This window comes from Spermophilus citellus (genome assembly GCF_964194105.1).
Source record: "Spermophilus citellus genome assembly, chromosome: 13".
Taxonomy (NCBI): Eukaryota; Metazoa; Chordata; class Mammalia; order Rodentia; family Sciuridae; genus Spermophilus; species Spermophilus citellus.
Genome location: NC_138193.1, coordinates 46,120,169 through 46,137,503, shown reverse-complemented (window position 1 = coordinate 46,137,503; position 17,335 = coordinate 46,120,169). Strand labels below are relative to the sequence as shown.

The following is a 17,335-nucleotide window of genomic DNA, read 5'->3' as shown; positions in this document are numbered from 1 at the left end:
ATCACACCATCTCCAACCCTTTCATGTTCCTCTCTGTTCCCTGGTTAAAAGTTATCATCTTCTTGAAATTAAGGAAGTACTTTTCCTCCTACCCCAGAAGAAGTTTTCAAATTTCAGTGGTTTGAGGTTTTCTTTCAAAAGAACCACTAATATTTTTTTCCAGAATATTTTTTGGCAATACTGTTATGCATTTTTCAGCCTTTTGAGGATTCTCTTTCCTTTAATCTGTAATTTTGAAAGTCTCTTGTATAGCTTGGCCTCTTTTGCAAGGGAACAGATAATATGTTGTCCATCCATAGAGGTTCTTTGTTGGACCAAAGACATAATATTTCCAGTTTTAGATCAAAGGGAACCCTCAGGTGCTTTTGCTACATCTTCCCTAAAGTACATTCACTCCAGGAGAGACAGAATAGAAGGTTCCAAACTAGGCCATGCCCTGGCAGGCACCTGTATGGGGAAGTATCCTGGCTTCTAAGGAGAAGAGAACCACTTTAAATGTCCTTTATTTCTTCTTTTATTTAAAATCAGTTGGAGCTGTGGTGTACCATTAAACACACTATTCCCAAAGACAGAGGTCATGAGCTCGAATTGCTGGTAATTGTTTATTAGCTAGCAAGTTTCTTCTCCCTAAGCCTCAGTGCCTGTTTATAGAATGGTGTCGATAAAGTTGGTGTATTGCTTTTGTTTTTGAAATGAGTGTTAAGTGATAGTAACATATAAGAAAGATCTAACTGGGGTATTTCAATATGTATTGAATCTACAAAATCTAAAATTTTCTCTTTAGAGAAATACTCAAACAATTTTTGTTTTTCAGTAGTCTCATCTTACACTCAATTTAAGGGACAGCCTAAGCCAAGAATCTATCACTGCGCTAACCAAACACTAAACCCAATATGTCCACCTAACCCCAATATGATTTCTGTGTTGCTAGCCTTTTGGGGGAGGGTATACTAGAAAAGGGCAAGGAGGAATGTGTTTGCAAAGAGCCAGACGTCTAACTATGTATGAGACAAGACCAATACATAGACAAAGTTTTTGAGGGCAAAATTGTTTTGAGTAGCCAATGATTTGATTCTAGCAAGAAAGGCAGCCAGAATTGAGATGGAATCATGAAATACAGATTCATAGGTGAACTGTCATTTTTGTAGGTATGGTTTCCCTTCATTTCTTTGTTGGGTTTATCTCTTTGGGGGACACACTCCATAGCCAGTGTTAAGTCCCCAATAGTGTGGTTCCTATGACCTATTTCCTTTGAAAATCATATTTTCAGACTATTCTCTATAAATGGAAAAATTGGGATTGTAAGGAGGACCACTCCATTAATATTCCATCATCACTGTCAAGGATAAGAAAACTCACCACCTTTTGGTAGTACTTTGTTCTTGTCTTGCTGGGGCTGATGATACCTGCATGCCACTCCAGTCATCCATAGAATACTTGCTTCAATGCAGGGTTCCTTGAGTCTGAAGCATTCAGGTGTTGTAGTAAATTAAGATGAAAATCCCCAAGAGACTCAGAGGTTATATGCTAGTCTTCTATATTCTCATATGTCTTTAAAATTTAAAAACTATTCAAAGTTTATCTTCTCACATGGATTTCAGAATAACTTGTAAAATACATTGTTATTATTAACCCCATTTTATAACTTGAAGAAACTGAAATTCAGATTATTAGAGCATCCCCAAGTTTTACAGGCAGTAACTGGCATAGCCAAGACTCAGATCCAGTTTCTCTCATGTGTAGTCTTGTGTTTTGTGCAAGGTAAGAATGGTACTGGTTTCTTTGTGCTCCCTAGACTATAAATCGAACAAGAAACACAGGTCATAGTATGTGTCAGATGCTGTCGTGATGATGATAACAGCTGATGTATTTGGGTTCTTACACATTATACCTGTTAGTCTAACATTATATCATGGTGTCCACTGTGTGATAAATTAAATGACTATGTTGTAGAAATGTAGAATAATTTTTCTTAATTTCTTTGATAAATAGGAAATGGTATATATGATATCTAGTTCTAATAGGAGAACTGGAAGATGTATTTAATCAAATTTTCTTTGAATATTCATAGATTTTTTGTTGTTGTTTTTAGTTGCTGGCAAGAAAATCAGAAATGAGATAATGATGTCTTTGCCACTTGCTTAGTTCAGATCCCATGTAAATCAAGATTGCAAGATTGGAAGTTTGTGTGACTTTTGTCTCCTTTGTGGCTTAAGAAAATCCACCCTCATTACTGCTTGGTCACATGACTTACATTTATAAGCAGATAAAGCATATACTTACCTCTAGATCAATGCCACCAGGTACCCAGAATGAAGATAATCAGGCAGGAAAACTCTGTGGTAGATTATAGATTAGTCTGGTTGAGATGGCATGGTATGTGTCCCAGTGGATTGCAACCTACCTCTATTAGATATGAATATTATGAACCCAGGTTCACAGAAAAGTTAACTTCTCTATTTCAGCTTCCTCATGTACAAAGAAGGAATGATGACATTTACATTATACTATTTTGAGGGTTAATAATTTGTCTGGGCACTAACATTATACTGAACAAACAGCTCAGTGCCTTGCAGATGCTGGTACTATTAATAGGGGAGATAGATTTTTTTTTTAAAAAACCTAAGTCTTTTGAATAGAAGGCAGTAATAAAGTATAAAGACTTTTAAGTGTGGCTCATTTCTGAGCAAAGGCTGATTTTCAAACTGCCACTCAGGGTACAGTAGGAGGAAGAACTTGTATCACGGTTGGCTACTGTTTCCTTTCTCCAGAATATCCCACCTTCTACCCTCCTGATAATCTTATGCCATTGGATGTAGTGGAAGAAAGAACAGGTAGAAGGAATGAGTTATCGGACTAGCCAGTGTACTTAAGCTTTGTGTCTTTGGTCAAGCATTTTCATTTCTTATTTCCCCATTCATAATGTTTATTATTAACAATATTTAATGAATAGTTATGGCAGACTCAAGTTCCAGTTACTGTTTTAGGTGTTTGGAACATAGCATGTGAGTGGGAAACAATAAACAAGAGAAGAAAATGCATATTGGATGGTGATAATTGTAGGAAAAATATAGAAATAGGGGGAGAGGACAACAAATTGAAGCATGGAAGGGATAGAATTGCAATTTGAAATGTATGGCTAAGGACAGTTTTCCCTAAGATACTGATATTTGAATCAAGATTGGAAGTGAGAGAGCAGTCCTTATAGATATCTGGAGAAAGAGTGTTCTAGGCAGAGAAAACACTAAATGCTAAGGCCTTGCATCCTAACATGACTGGCTTGAGCAACAGCCAAAAGATCAACATTTATAGGTTGAGTGAACAAGGAAAAAATCAGAAATATTAAGGACCACTTGCTATCCAACCAGATTTTGCACTGAATTCTACTCAGACTGAGTCAAGGACCCCCCCCCCCCCAGAGGATGATGGTAACAGAATAACATCATTTTTGTTTATTTAACAGAACATTCAGGCTGTTATCTAATAATGAAGATGGAAAGAAGCAAGTAGAGTAGTTTGGGGCAATTACGATAACAATCTAGTCAGTGTCCGATGAGTTGGTCAAGGTGGTTAAGAGTAGAGAAGGTGAGACAAAGTCAAATACTGAATGTTTTGAAGATGTTACTGATGGAATTTGATGAAAGATTAGATATTAAGTCAGAGAGAACAAGGTGTAGCCTAAAACTCTGGGTAGTCTATCTAAATGGTAGGAAGAATGGTAAGAATTCTCCCTCCCCCTGAGAGGGAGAAGACAGTGGAAGAAGTAGATCCAGGGGAGGAGTGGAGTGCAGAGCTCTTGCTGTCTCTGAAAGATTGAGAGGAGTCAATAAGAAAATATATGCAGAAATTGAATTGTTCTCCAAATGCTAAGAAGTCATCTTTATGAAGCTAACTCTTTCAAGCACCTGAAATAGAATCTATATGGAAATTAACTAAAAGAGTTAATAGTTACATCTCATTGAGTTGTGGGAAACCTGTACCTGAATCTGTGACTGTACACAGTGATCACTTGAAAATGATTTGAATGTGTGTTAACATTGGTAGTGGGTTTATAGCATACAATGGAAAAAGCAGTGACCAGGAAGAAAAAAAAAATGATTTAGAGGGTATTATTCTGTGTCTACTCAAAAAATGTTTCAAAGTAGACCGAAAAAAATGTGTTTAATTATAAAAGCCATGGATCAACTGCTCAAATTTAAAACTAATTTAATTAAAATTACTGGATTTTAAACATGCATTATATTGAAGACCTCTTATGAGCACTTGAATAATGATACCATTTCTTCTTGTCTTAATTCTCATTTCTATAATGATAGAAGAGTTCAAATTTTTGGGTTAATGTAGTGAATTATTTTATATAGCTATGTATGTGTCTAACATTTCACTTTAGTTTTCTGCATTATATTTAAGAGATAATTAGTCTTGAATTGTGTAAGAAAATTATAATATTGGAGGAAAAAAGCAATATTAATGTACTACAGCAGCCCCCCTTTAAACACAGTGTTACATTCCAAGACCCCCAGTGGATCCTGAAACAACAGACCACATGGAACCCTGTGTATTATACTGAGAACCCTTGGCTACTAAAGTGTCTGATGTGTAGTTAGACTGGAAAATGGTTTGACTCTTGTCCTGGGCAAGACAGAGAAGATTTCAGCATGCTGTTCAGAACAGTGTGCAGTTTAAAACTTAAGTATAGTTTATTTTTGGAGTTTTCTATGTAATATTTTCAGACTGAGATTGAATATGGGTAATTGAACCTATGAAAAACAAAACCATGTTTATAGCAACTCAATTCACAATAGCTAAACTATGGAACAAACCCAGATGTCCTTCAGTAGATGAATGGATAAAAAAATGTAGTATATATATTCAATATATATTCAGTTTTTAAAGAAGAATGAAATTATGGCATTTGCTGGTAAATGGATGGAGTTGGAGAATCTCATGCTAAGCAAAATAAACCAATCCTAAAAAGCCAAAGGCTAAATGTTTTCTCTGATATATAGATGATAATTCACAATAGAGGGACCTAGGGAAGAATAGAGTTACCTTAGATTAGGTAGAGGGGAGTGATGGGAGGGGAGAGGAGACGATATGGGCATAGGAAAGATAATAGAATGAAACAGACATTATTACCTTATGTACATATACCACTGCATGACTGATATGATTCTATAACTTATACAATCAGAAAAATGAGAAATTATACCCCATCTATGTATATTAAAGTGCATAAATGCATTCTATTGTAATTTATAACTAATTAAACAAATATTTTTTTTAAAAATGAAGCAAACCATGAATAAGGAGAGCTACTTATTCAAAGTCTTCTGTGCAGTCCTCCATGTATACTTGGAAGGGCCATGGAGAGTATGGTAAATGGTTTTGTCTTAATTGCTGACTCTCCTCAATTGCTAGTGTTTGATTGGGCTGTATGTTGAGTGAATTCTGAGACCATGTCCAGGACCAGTAGAAAAGAAGACTATGATTGATCAGGCAGGTCTGATAAGGGTTCCAATGAAGTGGCAGTGAGTGTGACACCCATTAATCACCCTTGCTTCACTGGCTCTGGAAGGGGCTTAGATCATTGATGAGTACTGGTTGTCTTATGGATGCCCGTTGGTTTTTGTGATGCCTATCCTACTTGCTGTTTCCCGACTTTTACAAACCTGAGCCCAGGCAATGCCCTTCCTTTGGTTTTTACTTTTAATCATCTTGGATCTAAAAAACTTTTGAAAGGCATATTCTTAAAACCTGCCCCTTGCTACGTTGTTATTTGGTTAATAAACGTGTGCACAGTAGGAAAAGGGGTCAGCAAGAATAGTTGTCTTATAGTTCTTAGAGGGGGTTTATGTTTGAGATATTCAAGTAATGCTAAAGAATCCATAAGCTTCGACAACTGAAATTCTATTGGTGGTTTCAGAGGTTGAGATGAGATTAGTCTTAGCTGGAGACGGAAGATACTAGATGCAGTGTTTTCAGTTTGAATGAAAGATGAAAAATTTATGAATTTTTCATCTATTTGGTAGCAAGTAGATTTAAGGGTTAAAAAAGCAAGACTAGGGAACCCCATTTTGTGAACAAATAAAACAAAATTTAAAAGACACAAATGGTGATTTGAGGAAAGGTAGATCACAGTAATACTAAAAGCCAAGATTCATTAACGGGGCTTACTTATACGATGGGGAAGGCACTCAGCTTTAAGGACATTATCTCATTTAGCATTTGATCCTAGGAAGGGCTATTTTCATTTTAATGATAAATTTGAGGCCGAACAAGGTTGAGGAGCTTATTCAAGATCAAGTTGTTAGTGATCAGTCTAATCGGAACTTGAACTCAGGCTTGGAGTGATAGTCTAGGCTTTCATTGCTAGGAGAGAAGAAAGGACAAAAATCGAGGGGCAGCAGAAGGCAGGAAGTATAGCATGATTATAAGAATTGTATTTCCTGAGGAGATGTGAGCACATGCAGAAAGAAGAGACTGAGGTCCTGAGAGGCTGCACTCACTCACTGGGGATGGATCTCTGCCACCCTTCCTTACTCTCTTCACCCAAGACCTGGTAGCAGCAGAAGCTTTGGCTACCTTTTTCCATATACCTGATGAAGAGTGGGGCCTGGCAAGGATGGCAATTTACTTTCCCAACATATAAATAGTGCCATATTATGACACAGTTCCTAGTGGTTGTATATGAAAAGAAGTGAAGAAATGAAGAATACTTCCAAATCAAATCAAGCTCATTTGCAAGGCATAGTCCTCTGCTAACCGTCACAAACTGATTGTCCTGGATTCCAGTAGTCTATACTCCTCTGAGTCATATGCTTTGCATGCCAAATTGTTAAATAGCTTTCAGCACTTATCAGCAGGCAGACACTATGTTCATACAAAGTTAGGCACTTCTGATAGTGAGGTGTCCATGGACCTTTGATCCATTTTGTCAAGACTGAGTTTCTCTTCGTTTTTAGACAAGGGTTCCTCTTAACGTTGGCTCCTGGTCATGATGCTGCTAATTGGGGAGAGATAATGGTGGGAATAAAGGGATCAATAGTAGTGATGCTCTACTATAGGGACGTCAAAAAGGAGCCTTAGCTCCTTGAAGAGTTGTTATGATATGTAAATGTTGTAACGACACATAATGGGCCATGATCAGAGATGACATGATCAATTAATGCACGGTGTGCTGATGTGACATAGAAGCCCAGCAAGATCTATTTATAGTGGGTAATCTGCAAATCAACTGGCATTTCTTCCTCTGATGAATTTATTTCCTCATGGTTCTTTTTTTTTTTTATTGGTTCACAACATTACAAAGCTCTTGACATATCATATTTCATACATTGGAATCAAGTGGGTTATGAACTCCTATTTTTACCCCAAATACAGATTGCAGAATCACATCGGTTACACATCCACATTTTTACATACCGCCATATTAGTGACTGTTGTATTCTGCTACCTCCTCATGGTTCTTTTGTTATATGTAAGAAAAAAAATTTAGAGAAGATCTCTAGGCCAGTAGATCCTGAATTGTGGGAAAATAAAGAACCTAAAAGAAAGGAAGAAATCCAGAAAAAAAAAAAGAGGTGAAGGATTTCCTAGATGATCAGGCATTCCTGTTCAACACTTTCCAAGAGCCAGCCTACCTCAATACTCCTACATCTCTTTGAGATCCCAAGTTTAGCAAAAAAAAATGTCTAGTTTGGGGTTCAGCAAAAACTGTTTAGCTTTTAATAGTAGGGAAACATGGCTCTCAGCCATATTTAGGAAATTTGTTGACTGTAATTAAGCCTTCATGGGAGTCCCCAAGGTTTACTTACTTATAATTGAAAAAATGCAAATGAAGATAGTTAATCAGTGGACTGGGCGACTATGAAGTGCTACTATCTACCTAAAGGAATTGAAAAGGAAGACACAAATATGTCCAGTTGAGAAAGTTACCTGAGAACCAATTGGTAAATTTCTCAGCAAGACCCTGGGGATTTTTTTCTTAGCCTGAGATTGCAGTGCCTTTCTGCTAAGGTCTTTGCCAATTTAATCTTGAGCCATTACGTACAGATTTCCTAACAATTGGCCTTCTACCAGCTGCCTCTCTGGCACCACTCAAAGAAGCCCTGCAGAAAAATAACAGACCTCTCGTTTATATCATGATCTACTCCTTAAAACTGTAAAATACTTAATTTTCAAGACCCAAGTAATCAAATAGGAATGCCTTTAGGATTCAGTAACTTTTCAGATACATTAGATATCAGATCAGTTAGATATCAGATCAGTTAGATATCGGTATGTTAGATATCACAGTATATGCTGTGATTATTAATTGTTTTAATGCATTTTTCTAATAATAAGTATATCAAAGCTGTGATGGTCATTTTTACCTCAGATATTATACTTGTTAATGTATGCAGTTAATTTTTAATGCCCAATTTTTAGATCATCCATTAAAATGCTTTGCACTTAATGATTAGATCCTCTCACTAATGATTTCATGAATTGCCAACACATGATATGGTCAATACAAAAATGCACAATCTATCCCACAAAATTAGTTGTGAGAGCAAAAGAGTTAATGCAGTGTTGTTTAGCTAGAAATCTTTGTCCATATCCTGATAAATATATATGTATAATAAAAACAAAAAGTATTAAACAATGTAAACATAAAGTGCAATGGATGATGTATCTGTGCTATAAACTATATATGGAGTTTAAATTTGACAATTCTGTCAAAATGTAACCTCTTGGAGGAGGGAGGTAAGTATGTTTCCTTTCCTGTGCCGCTTAGCGGATTCTAAGAGAGCCAAGTGCCATGATTGATTAATAGTGTCTGCCATGGATACTATAAGGGTGAGTGGTAAATTGCTGCCCTGTGTTCGCCACTGTCCCTGTCTTAAGAGGGAGGAAGCAAGCTTTGCTAGCTTACTTCATTGTTGATATTTGAGGAGGAAGAATGACTGGAGCAGAGCTCTGAAATGAGGGCTTGCTATAAAAGAAATGTCTTTTTTTTTTTTTTTTTTTTTTTTTTTTTTTTTTGCGAGTGTATAAACATCCTGAGACGACTTAAGTGGAGAAAGATACGATTAGGCTAGACCTTTTCACCATGTCTTTGTTTGCTTGAGTTATTTATTGCCCAGGACATGGTAGAGTTTTTAAAAAGTGTTATTGATATGAACTCTGGAAAAAAGTAGGCAGATATTTCAAGGTATTTCAAATGTATCACAGTTTCTAAGGAGATCAAATACCTCTTCAAAGTCTCATGGATTTTTTAAACATGAAATGTTCCTCTTGGCGGATAATAGGCTCCAGTGTTCTAGGTTTCTAGCCTTCCATTCATTAACAGCAAAACTGACTTGTAGCAAAATCTTCTCCCCCCCCCCCCCACAAGCAATTTGTGACTGCTTTTGGGGAAATGATAGTTTAGATATAAATAAATGGCCAGCTCCATTGGAAAGATTCCAGTTTTCTCATTGTGTTTGCTTTCAGTTTATTGTCAATTCTTTCATCACAACTTCCTTCCCTGAAATGTGTAGGCTAGCCCCATTAAAATACTTCTTGTTTTAATATATTAAAACCATGTCATTCCCATTAAAGATATTGCAAAGTGGCTAAAATGGAGTTTACCCATATTGGGGGAACTATTTTAGCAGTAGGTGCTACAAGCAGTGACTTGAGATAATGAAAACAAAAATCCTGACCCAGGAATTTCTATGCATTTTGAAGTAATCAAGGCATATTTCCTTAGTATTTATATTTCACAAACACCTTTCATTTGGATTTGGCTTATTCTGTTTAATTTAGCCTGTAGTCCCATGACATTTACATTATTTTAAATCTAGTAATAAATTGATTTTACTTTGGATTTCCATGAACTGCCATTTATGTTTCATTAATTTTTGGAAGCAAACAGTTTCTTTTCTTTTCTTTTTTTTTTTTTGAGAAGATATACAATCTGAAAATGGACCCATCTCTACATGTGTACATAAATAGATGAATACAGAATGCACAGTGCAGTTCTAACTCTCTTCTGTAATGGTGAGCCTGGCCTTTACAAACTAACATCTTAAGACATTTACTGTGTTAGATTCAGTTAATTCAGTGTGTGCTCTAGCCTTTCACATTAGTTTTGCATTTTTTGACCTTGCTAGTTTGTTTTGGCTATTGTGCTTTTTTTTTTTTTTTTAATGAATCAAACTGTCAAGTCTAAACTGCTAAATCTATCAGTTGCTGATTTGCCAAGGAAGTGTTCCCCATTATCATAAAGGATAAAGAATTCTTAATTGCTTAGCTACTCCCTAGATAGTCAAGGCTACTTTCTTTTCAAATAAGTTATTTCTTGATGTTGTCATGTCTTAGATTATTAAAAGGATATTGATTTTTATCTTGAAAGTCTTATATAATAATAGTTTCAGTAAATTTATTTTTTAGATTTTTACCTAGGGGGGGAAGTAGACTTAATATTTCTTTAAAATTTTATTAGCTCTCCCCCCCCCCCAAAAAAAAGCAAAGGTCATTGTTCTCTCTGATAAGTAGATATCTCTCTTTATAAAAACAGAGTCTAGATAGCATGCCCACTATGAAGCTTATTTACCCTGTCCTATCCCTACCTGAATCAGAATAGATTTACTGTTTCTTTTGTTCCTTGGACACCTCACATCATATTACAAAACTTATTGCAGAGTGTTATACTTTTTAGTTTACATGATTTCTTTTGTCTTTGCACTGTGAGCTCTTATAGTTCTGCACCTGTATGGATTTATGTGTGTATACCCAGCACTTACGAGCAGTGGATGGCACAAAATAGAGATTCAGTAGGTGTCTGAAGAAATACTTGGAGATGGAGAAATGTCAAGGTAGAAAGACAAAGGGGTAGGCTGGATGAAAAGGGGCTAATGAGAATTCAGCGTTTCAAGAGATGTGTTTGCACTTCTGAAAGATTATGATTAAGCTATTCACTCATATTCTGTTTCTGTTGCAACTGAATTGGTGTTGCAATGTAAGTCCACCTTTAAGGAAATAGCATGTAACCTATGACATGAGTTTTCAGGAATATCCAGATGATTATGCAAGTGTCAAGACAGTCATTTCAAACACATTTGGTGGTCTTCAGCTTTGAAGTGATAAAGGAATTAGGCGACATAAGTATTGATTAAATGACAAGAAAAGCCAGAGTTCAGAAAGTTCTTCCTTCTAGTCTTTCCATTCATTAAAAAAAAAAGAATGATGTGGAAAAGAGAAATCTGACTTTGTATTAGAAGTTGAATGGGGTTAAGAAGAGTGAGAATAGAGGTAAGAAAAAAAAATGCCTTATAGAAAGAGCTCTCCCACCCTTATTTGCTTTTCATGGACTGTAATAGAACAAGATGTGAGGAAACATCTGTTGCCTTTTTAAAAATAGTACTTTGATATTTTAAAAGAATAGTGACAGAATTAGGAGAATTCTAATTTCTATGGCAAGGGACAGCAGACACCTATGGGATGGAAAAGGCACAGTTAGGCTAGAACAGCCCAAAAGATGTTTGGATAGAGGATTCTCCTTCAAAGCATGCTTTTTGGAAGCTGTGTGATGTAATTGTTAGAGCATGGGCTCTGGATAGACTTTCTGAATTTAAATGTTGGCTTTATCACTTATTGCAGTGTGACCTTGAGCAAACCATGAGTCCTCTAAGTCCCAACTGGGATTATACTATTACCAATCCCAAGAGTGTTTCTTTCTGTCTTTTCTTTTCTTTTCTTTTTTTCTGGTGCTGGGGATTGAACCCAGGGCCTTGTGCATATGAGGCAAGTACTCTACCAAATGAGTTATATCCCTGCCTCCCAGGGGTGTTTTCTGAGGTTGAATGAAAGAAAGAAAACTTGAGGAGTTGGTCCAGACCAGGTGAGATAGATATACTCATGAAATTAAGTCATGAGGTTAACAGGATGTTGATAGGTTTAAGGACAGTTCTCCAGGTGGGCTAATTATAGATAGTAACTGAAAAATAACAGCCCAGAAATTAAATAATATTTTGAAGGATTGATGCTATATAGTAGGTTCAGATGCTGAGCTTTGGAGAGAGGTGTGTTTTTTTCCTAATCCCAACTATATATTACTAAAGGAGCAAGTTCACATTACAGAAGCTTCAATTTCTTCACCTGTAAAATGAGGGTAATAATACCTACTTTAAGGATTTGGAAAATTTAATTGCAAAATTTAATTAAAAGAATTAAGGCACCTAGTAGGTGCTCAATTTTTGTTATTATTAAAACTTCATTTGCATATCTTGTTTGAAAATGCCACTGTTATAGTATAAATTACCAAATAGAATGCTAATAATAAACAGGGGTTCCTAAACCTTGTATGAAATTTTTTTGCCATATAACTTTGCTCTTTCTCATGTCTCGTTTGGGGAAGTGAAGTTTAGTAAAAACTAAACCAATTGAAAACCAGGTCTTGGTACCATTTTGGACAAACATAAAGAAAACCATTTTAAAAATAAAATAACTCATTATGCTTTAGAGTTACCTAAATTACAAAAGTGAGTATAGTAGCAAAGGGTAAAGTTTATGTTTTTGGAATTCACCACTTTAAAATGTCACATTTTGTATTAATAATCTTAGACTGATCATATTGTCTGTGCGATTTTGTTCTAGTTGGCTGGGTTCCCTCACCTCCTCATTTTACCTTTCCCCAAACTCAAGATCTACATTAGCAGGTAGCTTGTATGAAGTCACTGGCTTTATAGTGGAGAGCTATCTCACTCTCAACCCATGTATTAGGTTTATTCACAGGATTCCTGCATCAGGCTGGGAGAGCACATGGGTTCTGGAGAAGAGACAGGCTCTCATTTTTTTGCTGCAGAATTAGACACCATCTATCTGAAAATGGAATCTGTGGTAAAAATCTCCAGATTACTTGTATCCATCTCTTTGGATCTGCTCAATTCTCCCAAGACTCACTCTCCAGAATCATTTAATAATATAATAGACATATCTTGTCCTATTCTATTTCTACTAATTCAATTACCACAAAATAAATCAACCAAACTCTCTCTGACATATCTTTTTACCCTCTTTACCCATAGCACAGAATAGATTGGACTAACTTTATGAATGAATGTTACTCCTTTTTGAAACCTGACAGACTTTCGGGAAACTATCATTTGGATCAGAGAGGTATGGGGTGGGGGGTAGAGTGGGGTTCTCTTGTTGCTTCTACCGCATTCATGACTGACGTGCTCCTGATTGTCCCAACATTTTCCTGTCTCATCTTTGCCCTTCATTATTTATACTTCTACCTGGGGGTTGAATGAGAAAGATGAAACAGTGAAATTCAGATAGATAACTAGCTCTGATGTGACAAGCTAGTAAATAAATGGTGGAAGTCCTAAAATCATTGGATAAAATAAGCCTTCAGATTGTCTTTGGGTTTCATTAATCCAGTGGTTTTCAAACTTTGGCATGTTATCAGAATCCCCTGGATGGCTAGTTAAAACAAATATGTAAGTCTTTGATTCAGTAAGCTTTGGATTGGGCCTGAAAAATTCTACCAGTTCCCAGGCGATACTGATACTGCTGGCTTAGTGCTCTCCCTTGAGAACCACTGCACTAAATCCATGTTTGGCCTCTCCTGTTAACATGAATAATCTAGGATTTGCTTTTTAAGCTAACTCTAGAAAATTAGGCTGTATAAATGAAACATCACGGGTTAAAAAGTTATTTGGGTATATGTGCACCTTGTACAATGGTCTGTAAGCATTTGGTTAAAGGAGTCAATTATATGTCAGTGAATTGTGGTTCTGGAAGTATCTTTGCTTCTCTATATTATGTAGGGTCGATATAGTACTGACCTTTAATGTTTTTAATCATAAACATTCCTTCTTTGGTATTACAAAGGGTTCATATGTACAAAGCATCTTCCATTATTTTCCCAGTGATCAGACTCTATGAACATTTTTGGTGCTGGAAGAATTGAGCTCATTTGATTACCATAATATTTTTAACCCAGTTCAACTTTTTTTTTTCTTAAAAAAGCTTTAATAAAGAAAATGGAACAAAGAAAAGCCAGAGTGGCGTTGGATTCAACTTCTTTTGACCCCAGTCACTGCATGGAACACATTTTTTTCTCACAAGAAATGATAGGAAGTTAAAGTGAATGTCATTCACATCAGTGGGGGAGCCACAGGGTTTAGTGCCTCTCAGCTTAAACACTACTAATCACCCAGCCCTCAGAAGGTTCTGTGCCTCATTTTCCCATTCTTTAATGCACTTATAGCCCATGATTTACAGGTTATATAGCAAGCATTTTTTTTAACTGTAAAGGATACCTTTCCTTATTTGATATTATAAGAAGTTTGATGAATGATCAAATGAGATTGGAGTAAGACTTGCATTCCACCTTTTCTTTCACTAGATCACATGTAGAATCCTGGAGGAAAGGGAGTTTGAACAATGTCTGGTTCAGGCAGTGAGACTGAAAGAAGCATGAGACAGACACTGAATGGCCTGATACACACTATGTAGCACTCTAACTAGTAAAGTGCAGGAAAGAAGGAATCTAAACATCCCTGGTCTGGTGTTGGGTCTCTAAACTTATTTGCAGATTGGGACTTGTCATTGCTTGCTTGCTTCTTTATTTATTTGTTATGGGAACTGAACCCAGGGGTGGTTTACCACTGAGCTACATCCCCAGACTTCTTAATTTTTATTTTGAGACAGGGTCTTGCTAAGCTGCTTAGGACCTTGCTAAGTTGCTGAGGCTGGCTTTGAATTTGCATTCCCCCCTGTCTTAGCCTCCCAAGTCTCTGGGATTAAAGGCATGTGCCATCAAGCCTGGCTGTCAGAGAATTTTAAAAATCTCTCCAACCCAGTATAGTGACAGTGTGGACTAGTAGTTTAGTCTTCAAGTACTTTGCTACTTAAGCTATGTAAACTTCTGCAAGTTACTGGACAATCTCTCATTAAAAAAAAAAGCAATGATAATAATACCTCCTTCTTCATAGAGTTGTTGTGAAAGTTAAATAGGGAAATACTTGAAAAATTCTGAGAACAGTGTTTGGCACGTATTAACATGGGGATATGGGGATCTTGCTGAATGCTGGCTAAACCTATAAGATTCTGATGTAGTTATTGATATTATTATAGAAGATATTTTCATGACCTAGAAATAGTTAAGTGGATAATACAAGCTCAATTTTAAAAAAGCCAAACCACTCTGGGATTCTTCCTGGGCTTAGCTCCTTTCATCCTCACCAAACCCAAGCTCAGGATGTAGAAATAGTCATAGCTAGGTAGGAAGATACAGAAGTAGGGTCATATCATTGAAATGTAACCCTTTATGACTTTTTATTCCTCAATGCCTAGCAAATGCTTTTCAAATATTGGGTAACTGTCACTATTACTAATGAGCCTAATATAATATATCGCTCTTTGGAACAACTTATGTTACTTTGGAATTTGTATATGCTAAGAAGAAGGGTTTGTCTTTAGCGGTATTGAGATTTTAGAAAGTTAGGTATCATAGAGAAACTTTTTATGTTTGTTTACTTTGAGATCAGATATAGGAGAAGACAGGTGGCTGATTTATAGTCTGTTCACTTTCTCTTGTAAGAATTTGCTTATTTTCAGCAATACTGTTTGCTTGAACAAGCAAAACATTGTTTTGTGAAACTGCACCACCTTCTTGTGAATTGGGGGCCTCGATTAACCAAGGTATGTCTTATTCTTTTCCTACTCTAGCTGGACAGTGCTACGTCGCTTATCCAGGCAGCTAAAAACCTGATGAATGCTGTTGTCCTTACGGTCAAAGCATCCTATGTGGCCTCAACCAAATACCAGAAGGTCTATGGGACAGCAGCTGTCAACTCACCCGTTGTATCTTGGAAGATGAAGGCTCCAGAGAAGAAGCCCCTTGTGAAGAGAGAAAAGCCTGAAGAATTCCAGACCCGGGTTAGGAGAGGTTCTCAAAAGAAACATATTTCACCTGTGCAGGCTTTAAGTGAATTCAAAGCAATGGATTCCTTCTAGGACGATTGGCTTTAACCAGAAAGATTTTCCTTTCTTTTTAGTTTTCTTTTTCCTTTCTTTTTCATTTTAATTCCATTTTTGTATGCATACCTGCCAACTCGTATGCCTCTGGCATGGGGAAATTAAGAGAGCAGTGTCTGTTTGCATGTAAGATGAGATGTGATCAATACTACTGATCCATCTGTAGCCTGGGGAGGAGGGGACAGGGGGATTCCTGTCCTGAGGTGGCACAGAGCTGTCCTTTGTAACATTCTCTTAAAAGTTGGACAAAGAGTTCAAATTGCAATGTTTACGGGAGTGGGAGGGATGGGGAAAAAATAAACTTAACTCTACAAAAGCAAACTCTAATGCATGCAAGAATCATTAGGTTGGCAGGTATATTCATAAGTGAAAAACCTGGAAGTGTAATGGTAGAACATAAAACTTGTATTGCTTCTGTTTCAGTGCAAACATGTACTAGCCAATACGCTTAAGTGTGTGGCCCACAAAATTGAACAATTGAACTTTGACGTCATACCCATGATCTTATGTGGATTTTTTTAACTGAGGAGAAACTAGTCCAGCCTAAAATGCTTCTTTTAATCTGTATTCTGTTCTTTCTCTTCTGATAGTGCCATTACTAGTGCTCATGTTATCATTTTTTCCCCTTTACTAAAAATGATAAACATTTATTTGAGATAATTAAAATCCTTCTGGGGGCACTGGAAGCACAATATGGTGACTGATCTTTCTTTCTTTCTTTCTTTCTTTTTTAAAATACGAACTATGATTTTGCTAGAAATAGAAGGCCCAGTGGTGGAATGTTAGAGGAATAAAAACTGACAGTGTGTGAAGGTTTAGAGGCAAATACATAGGTGTAGCTTGGAGTGCTGGTATCTAATATACCATTGTATTCACTAACTCAAAATAAACACATTTAATCTTGATATCCGAAGAATGTCTTCTTTTTTTTTTAAAATGTGTACTTAATAAAAGATTAAGAGAATCCTTAAAAAATGGATTTTAAATGCTTTTTGTTTTGATTTTCTTTTACATACGAGGGGTAAAATAGGTGAAATATAAATCATTCGGTCATTTTTAATGTCTAAAAATTTCTTTTGTTTTACTTTGTGGTTTGTTTTCCCATTTGTTTTTCATTCAATTTCAAATGGAATCTAAAATAAGAAATTCTTATATTAAGACTTTTCTGGGCCATGCTTGGCCCTGGGCTAAAATTGAAAAACTTAATATGTTCTCAGAGAGAATGATAATCCAGTTTTTAAAAAAGAGAAGCCCATTAATTTCAAAATTTTATTCACTTAGAATTTTTTTTCTCTCAATTGGGAAAACAGAGCCTCTG

General features: G+C 36.2%; 1 protein-coding gene across 8 annotated transcripts in view; it reads left to right on the top strand.

Annotated features, from left to right (window-relative positions):
• The window catches only part of CTNNA2 (catenin alpha 2), a gene marked incomplete at its 5' end in the record, with an annotated part of 976,113 nt that extends 959,368 nt beyond the window's left edge, over nucleotides 1-16,745 (top strand). For 7 of the 8 annotated variants that reach the window (XM_081264879.1, XM_081264878.1, XM_081264877.1 and 4 more), the window contains one exon: nucleotides 15,709-16,745. In XM_081264879.1, the coding sequence (XP_081121005.1) occupies nucleotides 15,709-15,996 (288 nt within the window). In that variant the 3' untranslated portion in view covers nucleotides 15,997-16,745. Of the gene's footprint in view, nucleotides 1-12,750; nucleotides 12,868-15,708 lie in introns of all 8 variants that reach the window. The other variant, XM_081264876.1, reaches the window with a different exon arrangement.
• Between the last annotated feature and the right edge of the window lie 590 nt (nucleotides 16,746-17,335).